General features: G+C 41.4%; 1 protein-coding gene across 1 annotated transcript in view; it reads left to right on the top strand.

Annotated features, from left to right (window-relative positions):
• Positions 1–12,526, top strand: part of LOC139628370 (transmembrane protein 266-like) — a 48,478-nt gene that overhangs the window by 12,401 nt on the left and 23,551 nt on the right. The window contains exon 3 of the mRNA XM_071490005.1: positions 1,655–1,846. Coding sequence (XP_071346106.1) covers positions 1,655–1,846 — 192 coding nt within the window. The remainder of the gene's footprint in view (positions 1–1,654; positions 1,847–12,526) is intronic.

Raw genomic sequence — 12,526 nt, 5'->3', positions numbered from 1 at the left:
CTGTCACTTCTCCTTGTACCTCTTTCTGGTTTCAGCCTTGTATCTGTGGTCTGTCTCCTGTTCTTTTATTGTTCATAGCTTCTTTTGCCTTTATTGCCCTCCCCTGTCCTTCTTGTATAATCCCTGATATCCATCTCCCTTTTTCTCCCACACCTCCTTTATAGTTTCCTGTCCCCATCCACCTTTTTTCTGACTTCCTTTGACGTTTGAAGGAGAGTGGGGATCCACTCAGCTGACAAAGGGAGAGGCGATGACGTCACAGTAGACATGATACACCAGCATCTGCTCTGGTCTAAAAATACACACCACAGGGCACACACAGTCAGTCTGCAGCTGCACTCAGCATTTGTTTCCACCTCCACGCTCTACTGAGATGGCCCAGCTTTTACACAACTGGGGCTTGTGGGCACGCTGGGTTACATGCTGCTGGCCCACAACTGAGCAGCCTCGATGTGTTTAGATATTACAGTTTAAAGATTGTAGCTGGGTGAGTGTGTAGGGTGGGGGTTTGCTGTTCTCAAAACTGAGCAAGGTGGAAGCATCATTATTAGGTTAAGCTTTCCTTTGTGAGTTAATTTATTCCATTGTTAAAAAAATTCATTGTAAGTTGTTCACTCATTGTAAATTCCAATTAAAACCTTATCAGTGGTAAATACTGATCAAAATTATGGCACATACATCCTTTGACATTAAGAGAAACATCTTAATGTAAAAATTACACTAGAGCTAAATTTACTGTAATCATTTATTCAGTAAACCCTTTGCATAGGTGGGTCAAATGACCACCCTTTAATATATATATATATATATATATATATATATATATATATATAAATGTATATATATATACAGTATATACACACACACACACACACACACACACATATATATATATAGCTCAATAGCTAAGTAGCATAACTTAGAGAGATAGGTTCAAATATTAGATCTTAATTAAACATTACAGACATGAGTGGCATTGAAATAATTGTTTTGAGCGAAATTAATAAGATAATGTATATTTATGATGAACAAAATCTGGCAGTAACAGCAGTCCCCAGTGAAAGAGAGGGAAACCTTGACAGCAGTTTACCTCAGTCATCATCACAACATGGTTCCCCCTGTAAACATTAATGTGATCACTGGTACCACGTCTCACTATCAGCTGTCCTCAGTCTGGTTCCTGTCACTCCTCTTCCTCTTCTCATCCATTCGTGTTCTTTTGTGTCTGTATTGTTTGGGTTGTCTTGTTGTGAATTAAGCTTATTTACGATCATGTGAGTGCTCAGTAGATCCCTGGTGCTGAGTGGGTGTTTGGGTGTAACCTTTTCTCACCTTGCATTTACTCTCTGTTGTTACTGGGCTGAAAAATGAAAGTGTTTTATTTTTAATCGGCATTGCTTTTGTGCTCATACATGTACGTTTCATCAGCTGTGTTATCTTGGCAATATCTGCTTTTTCTCTGATAATTGATCGAAACTGTTAAGCTGTGAACATCTTTATTTAAAGAAATATTCAAAGAAAAGGAGCAGGTGATGTGGTAGAAGGATTGTTGTTGTTCTTTTATAATGATGTATGCCTTTCTGTGTCCTGTTTCTTCTGTGTTCTTGTGTGTGGGTCTTCTGTCTCTCTGCTGCTGGTGTTGGCTTGTAACTAGGGAAGTGGAGCAGGCAGGTCTGTCAGACTTGGAGATCATCTCCCAGCCGGTGGAGGATGAGAACCAGTGCTTGGCTCCCCCGGTCCAGCTGGTGAGTTTTGGCTACAGAGATCTGCCCCTCGCAGCTCTGGACCTCTCGCTGGCTGGCTCACAGCTCCTTTCCAATGCAGATGAAGACGAAAACAGAGAAGGGTGAGTGCAACTGCTGTTGTATGGTAAGCACTTTGTCTATGTGACAGATACATTTGTTTGTTTTGTTTGCTTTTTATATGATTTATCTCAGTGGCAAGTGTGAGTGACACTCCATGTGGTCATGTATTACTTCCAAACAGTGTATTTGGTGAATTTAGATGACAATTTGTGTCTCAACACAATTTTGGCAACAGAGAGGTGTGAATAACACATTGATGGTATTTTTTTTCTTAGTGACTATTCTTAAAGTGTTTTTGTGGCACAAAAGTGGAACAATCACACTTACAGTCGGTATTGAGCCAACAATTCCCGCAGTCTGTTTAAGGAACTCAAAAACCTGAATCCCAACAACAACTAAAAATATCTCTTTTGAAAAGCACCTATCTCTCATCCTCGTTTCACCAAAATGAGCTTTGTTTTCTTTTTGAATGCTAGCGAGTAATTATCATTCTCCTGCCTTGAGCATGTCAGTGTATGTTTGTTAGAAAAACTGACCAGATTTTGGAAAATGATTATATAATATGCTCTTACCTGTGTATCACCCCCTTCACCTATGTCCATTAACTTCAAATGCCCCCCCCCCCCCCGCTTCGGCTTTTCATGACATTCACTTTCACTCTCATGCTCTGAATTTTTTCTGATGCAACATATGAACTATTACAACACAGCATATGGTGCATATGCCAGGGATATGATAATGAATCATGTGATTTAAACAGATATTGTGAAGTCATGTGATTATCAGAGCTTGTGTTTCTCAGTCAAACTGTTCGTACTGTTAGTGCTGATCACACTCAAACTACCACAACACAACAACAGAAGGCCAGAGTGTTGCCTGTTTGTATGCAGTTCGTTTGCTGAGAGATTCATTTAATTGCTTTGGTTCCTAATTTGTTATATTAAGGGATTTCTTTTTTTTAAAATCTTGATACAAGCCAAGTCCAGGATAAAGTTTTTTTCCCCCGTTTTTACAAATGTTATAGTCAAGGTAGCTAACTGAACCTTTTATCTACTAAAAATTACTCTACCGTTTGCCTGTCTAGCACCCATGATATTCACTTACCAAAAATAAAGACGATTAAATTCTGTAAGGACTGTGATATTAGAGCTACCCACGCATTGTGGCGTGAATCCTCAAAAACACTGTACAAGATGACGTCCAATATAATTGAAAATGCATTTTAACTGAAGCATCATCTGACTAATGTCAGTGTCAACCTAATGGTTACAAGGTACATTTCTTTTGTGTGTAGCTGGAGTAAAAATGAAAACAGTATACCCTAATGTCAAGGATTGTTGTTTTATAGTACCTACTTATATGCATAATCTGAAAAATGATTCAGAGTGAGTTAGCTCAGTGAAACAAATTAGTATTCAGAGCTCATCATTCACCTGAGGTGATTACATTGACCAAAACATCAGACTTAAAAGCCAGTGGTAAGCCAGTCATTACCTGTCGTATCAAAACATACAGCCCTGCTATGGAGGTGTCCACCTTTCAGATTCTCCTCATAGTGTATTGAGGACCTAACTGATGCAAGGCAAACTTTGCTGATCTGCTGTGACAGAGTTCAGCAGGAACTTAGAGAGACGGCAGGTGCACAGCTTGTATTGATCTTTGCCTCTTGCAAAGGCAGTATGGAAGGAGTCAAGAGGTGGACATGCGTCATACTGTACATACCAGTGAATGTGACAACTTTAAGGAGAGCAGTTATGATGGGAATATACAGTGTGCTGAAACTGTCAGCCAGCTAGATGAAAATAAGTCTTCAGTGTGACTGAAATGAAATAGGGGAAGACATAAGAAGGGAGTGTTTCTGAAAGTTGTACAGAACCATTGTCTCTACTGAAAACATTGTAATGAAGGATCGTATTGACCACAGATAATTTATATAACATTTTCACCACCACCAGTGTCCAGCATGGTGCCGTCGCTACACAGTCATAAGCAATTAGGAAGCGTGGGAGAGCTGCGACTTCCAGGAGGGACTTCACTTCATCTGTTACTGTGTGTGTGCTAATATCAGTCCTCTGAGTGTGTCTACCACACACATCCTATCTATCCATTTCATATTCATTGTGTCGCCATAGTTTTAATAAAACTAAATCAAAATGCAATAAAAGGAATTTTTGGAACAGTTCGCCTATTGTAAACAATCCCCACTTGATAAGGTTTGTGCAAGATGCTGAACATCTAGTTTGTCTATGTCAGAATTCTTGTGTAAAAAACACTGATTGTACACATGAAGTTCTGTTTACTGGAGAAAGGAGTGAAAAGACTTGACTCATGTCTCCTGTGGATCTGGAGGAGGCTCTCCAAAGTCTGGAAAAAAAAACCCTTGATGATGTCATCAGGGTCATCTCAGCTTGGGCTTTAAGACTACAACATTTTACCAGAAATCTTATGACACCAAATTGTTGTATTATTGGAAAATGCAACGCTTTTATTTTGACAATTCCATCATATTTTTATTTCCATCGTGCTCTATGATTGCACTCCATGCAAACAGAAATGTATAACAAACCATTTTTGTTGCAAATATTTAGTGATACTACCACTTCATCATAGTAGCTTTTTCTGTGATACACACTGCGATAGGACATTTGCAGATATGGCAGCCTCACACCCACATGAACCGAGGCAGTTACATGCACTGTGTATGTCTGCACTTGCCTACAGCACGTACTTGATGAGATGTCAGCATGTTCTTGACATGAGCAACATTGTCCCTGTGAAGAACACCATGATGGTCACTGTGGCACATGAACCTTTACCAAAAAGCATCTACCACACAAACACTCTCTCTCTCTCTCTCTCTCACACACACACACACACAAAACACACACATGCCCCATCACACTTGCATAAATGCCACATAGTGTGCATGATTATCATCCATCATGCGTTAAGTCTCCCTCCCCAAGTCCTTGACTTGCTGTCCCCATTGCTCGGTATTACGTCGATTTATCATTAAGTGACAACCTCTGGGTTGTCCAGCATCCATAACTTAACTGGGATCAATTCATCATTTCAGACTAAATACCCCGCCCTCCTCCCCCTGCCTGCTGATAACAGGAGCCTTTATTGCAAGTGACACTTTAAAGCGCATGAGCCAGGAGCCGATAATATCACACACTTAATTTCTTGTAAGTCTTTTGTCTGACTAAACATGATGTCACATGCATTTACTGTATTTGGTCTCACATGTTTGATCAGAAGGAGGCTGTTTGAGGTTGTTCTGCAATACACTTCTAATTGTATCAGTGATATAGGGCTGTTTACAGTTTGAAGTCATTTAAAATCTACAAATTGTCACAGACTGTTCTTGACTGATTGGTGGTTTTTTGATTATTATTTGACCAGGCATCACTGTGTTTTCTCAATTCAGCAATTCAGACTATTTATTTATTTATTTATTTTTGCTCTGACTGTGAATTTGGATGCACGATGAGGAACTTTTACTTTGTCTGCCACTGCACCCTGCGCAATACAGGACTTAAGGCTCAATCAGTTAGGCCCCATATACTTAAAGTTCAAGATTATTGTAAAGCGTCATTATGTGAAATGATAGATATAAATTATACAGACAATAAAGAAAATATCAAAAAGAGAAAATGCTGTAACAGTCACACAGTGTTAGAGATGAGCATCAGCATGATAATTACAGTTAAAGTCATGTTAAACTTATGAACTGCTGGTTGTGATTCTTGTTTTTTTTCTGCTTTAACATGATTGTGTGAGATGTTGGTATGACATATGGATATGAGGTCACATCACAGCTGTCCTTTTGATTAGTCACAATATTAACAGATTTTTTTTCACCATGAAAAACCTACTCCCCGTCCAGTCTCCTCATTCTGTCCAGCAACTGTGACTCAAACCTGGCTCTTAGCACTAGCTCTCACTAGGATGCACATAAACACCATAAGCTGTAGTACAGGCTCCAACACGCACGCACGCAGGCACGCATGCACACACACACACACACACGCACATATACACACACACACACACACACAAGCACACACACACCATATCCATACACAGTACCTCATCCAAGTCCTCCGTTTGACACCAAATCAGGTCTCACTCCATTGGTTCCCTTCAGTTAGCCAGTCATGGCCAGAAACAGATGGATGTCACAGACGCACCATCAACAGTGGGCGATGCTGACGCTCACACTGCGCTTGTATCACTACCAGTACACCCCTCATGTGTCCTGTCGTAGATCAGGGTTAGTGATGGAATGTATTTCCATCCCTGTTTGCCGAATGGATGCATGTGAGTTAATGAGATTGTGAGTTGATGTCATTCACTCACTGTCTCGGGTTGCTGTTGTTGGGAAATACTTTAATGTACAGCGATGAATTATGCATGTGGCATTTCCTACTGTAGCTCAACTTGTGAAATACCTGTAAGCCTGCTGAAACTATGATTTATAGGATAAGTGGGTCTCAGGCCTGCTGTTGTTGAGTAATTACAAAAACAAGACTACCAATATGTTGAAATGAGCTCGGGTCCGAGGGCAAGAGACTAAATTTCTCCTTCTGGTCTCTGAGGCTGAAAGAGTGTGAGAACTTCTGCTGCAAGACGCTCTAACAACAGATTCAGCAGTCACTGTGGTGAGGGTTATTTTACCAGTGAGCTCAATTTACTCAAACTGTGCTTAGTGCGATGGGGTCACTATTTCATATTCAAGTCATTAGTGCGAAATGTCTGGCTGTAAAAATGCTGCCAGTGGGAGTTGTAAAAGTCATCATTCTTTCTTTTAGCTTTAATGAAATTCCGTTTAAATCCACCAGGCATGAGCTCCAGTAATGCGTGTGTTACATCTCCAGTATACCTTAAATGTTACTACTAATCCTTCACATTAATCATTATTATCAGGCCTTGTGTATGGCCTTGTACTGGAAACTGTCATTAGTATGTTCCTATAGCTCTTGGTTTGTGATGATAGAGGTGAAATATCAAGAACCCCTGCTGTTTATAGGTCTCACTGACCTGTGCGATTTTTAGAGGAAATATTCAATACTTTCAAGTGGTGAGAATCAGCAGTGGAAGAGAAAAACTGAGGACATGAGAGGGGAAGAGGCCTCCTCTGACATTAAGGCCATGTCATCAGGGCGATATATCGAGAGAGCGTCTCACAGAATGTGTGAGTCAGTCTGTTTCCCTCCAGGTCCCAGTTCTATTTTATTCTGTGGATTTCAGCACCACTGGGCCTTTGGTGATTACGCCAGTGCCTCTGTCTCCTCATTACTGTATCGATCTACCTCTCAAACAGACAGCGGCCATTAGCCTCCCTAGATGACATTCACGAACGCCACGCCCGTGCACCATCATCATGTTTTACAACAGTTTCATTTGGCGGCAGGGGGCGGGTCAGTGAAATCAGTGCTTTCAGATTAGCTAACCTGTGAGTTGACTTTGTTGGGTCATAACAGTAGAGTATGTAAGCACCATCAGGCCTGTGTATGTGTGTTCGCTTTCAGAATACCAGTAGGAAAAGCTGGAGTGCATCTAGCAGAGAGACAAATTGCAAAACTCACCTTTAGGGAAATGAGGCAGAGGAAATCAACCTTTTTTTTTTTTTTTTTTTCTGAGCGTGTGGAATGATGAAGTGAAGTGAAGAGGAGGCAAGACGCAGCAGTGGGACGACGATCCACAGCCATCAAAATGAAAATGTATGTAGGAGAGGAATCTGTTGGCTGCTCCGCTGACTCTACCTGGGAAAGTGGATTGCTCCCTCCCCCCCACCCCCCCCCCACCACCACCAGCAGCCTGTATTAGCTGGCTCATTGGTTTTCTGAGATAGTGAAGAAGCGTCATGAAGAGAGCTGTGCATGGGAGAATGTTTGGGCATGCTCTGTAGTGATGTTTGGCAGAACGGGCGCGTGCGTCTCCTGAAACTAAGAGTGTCACCACCACGGTAGAGGTGTTTCATCAACATGGTGACAGTTCATTGGGTGAGGGGTGGAAAGTTATTTTCACTGGGTAGTTTGGGAATGTCTCTCTGTCAGCAAAACTTTTCTCATCTACTCATTCCTGAAAGAAAGTGGGTGTAGATGAGAAATATGCAAACTTTCTGTTGTAATGTGTTAAAAGTCACGATCAAATTTAATGTAACTGCTTGTAGCATATTTCAAACTTACTGCAGTAAGTAGAAGTAGTAGAAGCAACCAGTTTACTGACAAGTGCCTGACATAGACACTCGGGGAAAAACTGCAAGAAAAACAAAATGCATATTTACACATTGTGAGGAGGAGACAACTCAAAGGCTGTAATGGCGTTTAACAAACAAAGCTTTGTGCTATCGTGGTCTGCTCATAATGTAAGGCTGCGGCATGTTTCATAGCGGGAAGCAAGCAGAGGGGATTAATCAAGAGAAAAGGCTCCTGTGTCAAGCTGCCACTGTGTGATGAAGCACCTACTGTCAGCCATGTTTGCATATCATAGCCTGTAGCATTGTGAAGGTGGAGCTGACCTTACTGCTGTCTCTTATATAGTGTGCTGCCCTCACTTCACACGGTGGCAAAGTAGTCACTCACACACAACCTCTCTCCTTCACACACACGCACACACACACACACACACACACACACACACATGCATGCATGAATGGAAACACAGCACATAGAGTATTTATACGTTTAGAAAGAGAGAGGGGAAACAAGGGCAGGCCTGACAAGCTTTCTCACTGCACTGTGTAGTGGTTGTTATCTAATCCTCTGTAATCATGGTTCACTTCATATTCCAGTTTATACTGGGCTGTCACACCTCATTAGGAACAATAGTGTTCCTTCATTGATGCTTCTGCACATTTAGAAGCTCTTCTCTTCGTTCTCTCTCTTTCACCACCTTTCCACATATTCCAGTATCTCTCCTGACTTGTCTCTGTTTTCTTGCTTTTCTTTCTATTCTATTAGTTTCTTTCTTTTTTTTACACTCATTATCTCATCTTCTTCTATCTTCTATCTGAATACCAATCTGCACTGTAATGAAACATAATGCCGAGAATCATTCTGTATTATTTTTTTATCACGGACACCTGTCAGCACATCGCGCTGACCAAAACTACCACAGGCACCTTCACGGGCCCTCAGGAGCCTCCTGGTTCTTGGTCCTGTGGTGAAGGTGAATATAGGTGGACAGGTTGGAGATTTCCAGCACCCGTTTACTGCACTGTTGCCTAACACTGTGTTCCTATGAGGGGAGATGTGGGCGACATTGTGGGAGGTGGTTGTTCTAGCTAGCATCAGGGGGCAGTTGCAGTGTTAGCAGTTTTGGCGCCATGGTAAGTGGAGTGTAGTTATTAATAGCATTGGGCCCATCCATCTTCCTGTCTAGGAAAAACGCTAGGAGGACCAAGGTGGCATGGGCTTGTGTTCAGCACTTTCATGGCCGCCCACTCTCCCCCTAGTCATCAAGCTGCTTTTGTTTGTTTGCTCACAATTTTTTTAGGTTGAAGGGTTCTTTTGGTGCATTTCAGCCTGTATTTGTGTATGCTGCTGCTGCTGTGTGACTTTGTTTGGGGTGGGGGGGGGTGTCAGGTGTAACAAAGAATGTCAGGGAGGGAGATGTGGAGGTCCTGACCTCATCTGCAGCTTGCATTGCTTTGAAATGGCAATTAAATAATCACTGATGATAACCGGGCCAATCACAAAAGTGATTCAATGTCTTTAAATAGCATAACATATGATAAATATTAAACTTGCTGCTTTTAGTCATGAAGCATTTTCTGCTAAGTTCAAAAAGTTTACATTTAATTTATCATTTTCTAGGTAGGGAAAGCTAAAACATGGGACTTTGTTTTTCATTAGACTACAATACTGTAGCACTGGACAAACACATATTGAATAATTGAACAAATTTTAAAATGGACTAATCCTGTAAGCAACAAAACAAAAAGTATGTATGTAGACAAACTTACAGAAGCCACTCAGGCTTCATGCAGCCTGAATAAACTCTAGGAGAAATACAGTATGGAGTAAAATTTGGCCTTCAGCTAAAATATCATTTAACAGGGTCTGAGGTGCCTTTCAGCCAGAGCCTGACACTCAGAGCAAAGCCTGAAGATACAGCATATTGAAGCCAACATCTGAGGTCTACTGTGCAGATGAAAAGGTATAATAAAGAGGTCATGGTGTAGAGTGTGACACTGGCAGTGTGATGAGAAAAAAAGGGAAACTACCTGGGCTTATTATTGTCGGAGGACAAGCGATAACACCTGGATAAAAAAAAAAAGTGCACAGTGAAAAAGAGTCAAGTTACCAGACTGGCTCAGAAAACACCCCCCCACCCCCCGCTGCCATTACAAGTGCACACCTGAGCATTGGAATGATGTCACCTCCCATCCCAGTGATGGGTATGTAGTTGCCAGACGCGGAGACAGAAGCATATGTTGCTGATACGGCTGTTCCAAATGTGCAAGGAGTCCAGGGTTAGGTACCAACACCAGATGGTTCATCTAAATCTGTAGTGTGTGTGTGTGGGGGGGGGGTAGAGGGGGAAGTGGGGGACAAGGGCTCCTACCCTCTGCCACCCACCAGCTTTAGGCCAAGGGTCCAAATGTTCCATTTTGGAAATAACTGCTGGCCCATTTGCAAATTTTAGAAAGTGGTCAATGGACAGAAATAAGCATGGCCTTCTTCACACCGTCACAACCAAGGTTTTGTGGTGGAAATGGTTCTGAAATTTGACTTTTGTAGCCTAAACCTGAACAAAACTGTTCTGTTTAAATCCCTTGTTATTTACTGCATTGACTTAGCAGAGAAACTGAAGATCTGAGATCCACTGTGCAGTGTGCCACATTATTTGAGGAAAACTAAAGGACCACTTGTGCCATGTGAGAGTGGGATTTGCAACACTGCACCTCCCTTGAGAGGTACAGAACAAACACAAAATTTGTGTGAGTCCATCCCTGCATTTATGCTTGACACGCTGCAACTTTGTTCAAGGAGGTAAAAACAAACTCATGTAGTTTAGATGCTAAATGTTCACTGTTTGTCAACTTTATGTCAGCTATACCTCAAAATCTGAACATGCAGACATTGTGCTTTTATTTTGTGATTTTAAAACGATATGTTCATATAATGAATTCTGCAATTTACCCTCCTACCCCACCCCTCTTCTTTCTAATGCACCCATAGTTCAGCAGCACACGAGACCTAAAACTAGAACACTACATTAAAAATTAGATTATTTAATTCGACAGCACAAGATTTATAGTTTCAATACCCAAATCCACAAACAATGATGCAGTTAAACAGAAAAGCTGAACTAGTGGCACATATGTCCCTGTTTACACCCATTTCGGTTTCCTGTTTCCTGTCTAGGTCATCTGCTTTGTACAGCAGTTTGTCCGCTATGACATTAGCTTTGCCAGCTTCTTTCTGTCACTGCTGTCCACATAAATTGCAGTATTGTTAATAATGTAATAGTCACAAATAGTCGCCCTATCCTCACACTCAGCCCTCAAATCAGAGAGAGAGCAAAGGAGAGAAGGAGCATGCAAAGTGAGAGACTGCTTTTCTGGCTAAAGAGTCGGAGCAAAAACCTATTAGTGGAGGCTAGCTTGACGGCCTTGGTGCAGATGTAAGTATCTGTCTCTATTTACCTCTGGCTAACAACAACAGTATACAAAAACTTCCTTCTCACCCCAAACACACATACAGTTTTCACACTGTGGGGGCTTGCTAGGTTACATAGTTTAGCTTGAAAGGTTTAAAATATTTGCCAGCTGCCCACAGTGACACTGGGGTTCAAACACATTCAATCTGTGGCCAAAAAAAAAAAAATCAGAATCAGAAAAACTCAAACTTCTTTTTTGAGAAATTCTGACATAGCATCTCAGAATCAAAATCCATCATTTACACTTTGCTATTACAGGCCGGAGGCAGTTATTGGTGGTTTGTTTGATAAAATCTGAACTTGAGGAGGCTGAAGTGGAGATTTAATGCACCTGGATTATACTGTATGTTTGGTTGCTCTAACATAACACACAACTGTCACACAGGATAACATGTTGGAGTAAGGTACATAAAGAGAAATCCTACAAAGACATGACAAGATTCTCAGTGCTAGATTACAGCAGTTCTACAGTGAATCAATGACAAAACAGCTGTTATAGAAAACCTCCTGTTTACCAAGGAATAATATTTGAATGTCTTGTTTTGAAAGCACCATGCACAGTCTCATTCATCTTTCTTTCCCATGCGTTCAAAATGTTGTTGTTTTTTTATTGTGCTGCATTTTAAATGAGCATCAATGGCTTTATATTTACTCAATTCAGTCGCCTCAGCTGAGATCCATAACTAACTGCAGTCTATAGTCCGAGTTTACCGATCGAAGCTGGCTCTAACTGGCTGTGCACATGTGAATGCACACATGCAATATACACACAGAATACAGAATACACTCATTGGGGCACACACACACACACACACACACACACACACACACACACACACACACTGACCTTCCTGTCCCCTTGTAACATACAAATTAGTCTTTCCTCAGCACTCCCACAGGACTGTGAGGAGAAGCTGAACACCAGTTGCCTCTGCGCATGTTGCTGTGCACATGAGGAGCTGCTCACAGAAAACTTAAGCCTCTAGCTGCATGTTATCTATCTATCTATCTATCTATCTATACAAATTTAAAGAAGGTGGGCACGTTTG

This window comes from Trachinotus anak, unplaced genomic scaffold (assembly GCF_046630095.1).
Source record: "Trachinotus anak isolate AG129_WGS33_773 ecotype Australia unplaced genomic scaffold, CSIRO_AGI_Tana_v1 ptg000011l, whole genome shotgun sequence".
Taxonomy (NCBI): Eukaryota; Metazoa; Chordata; class Actinopteri; order Carangiformes; family Carangidae; genus Trachinotus; species Trachinotus anak.
Note: the sequence above shows the minus strand (reverse complement) of the source record. Positions and strands in the feature narration are given on the sequence as shown.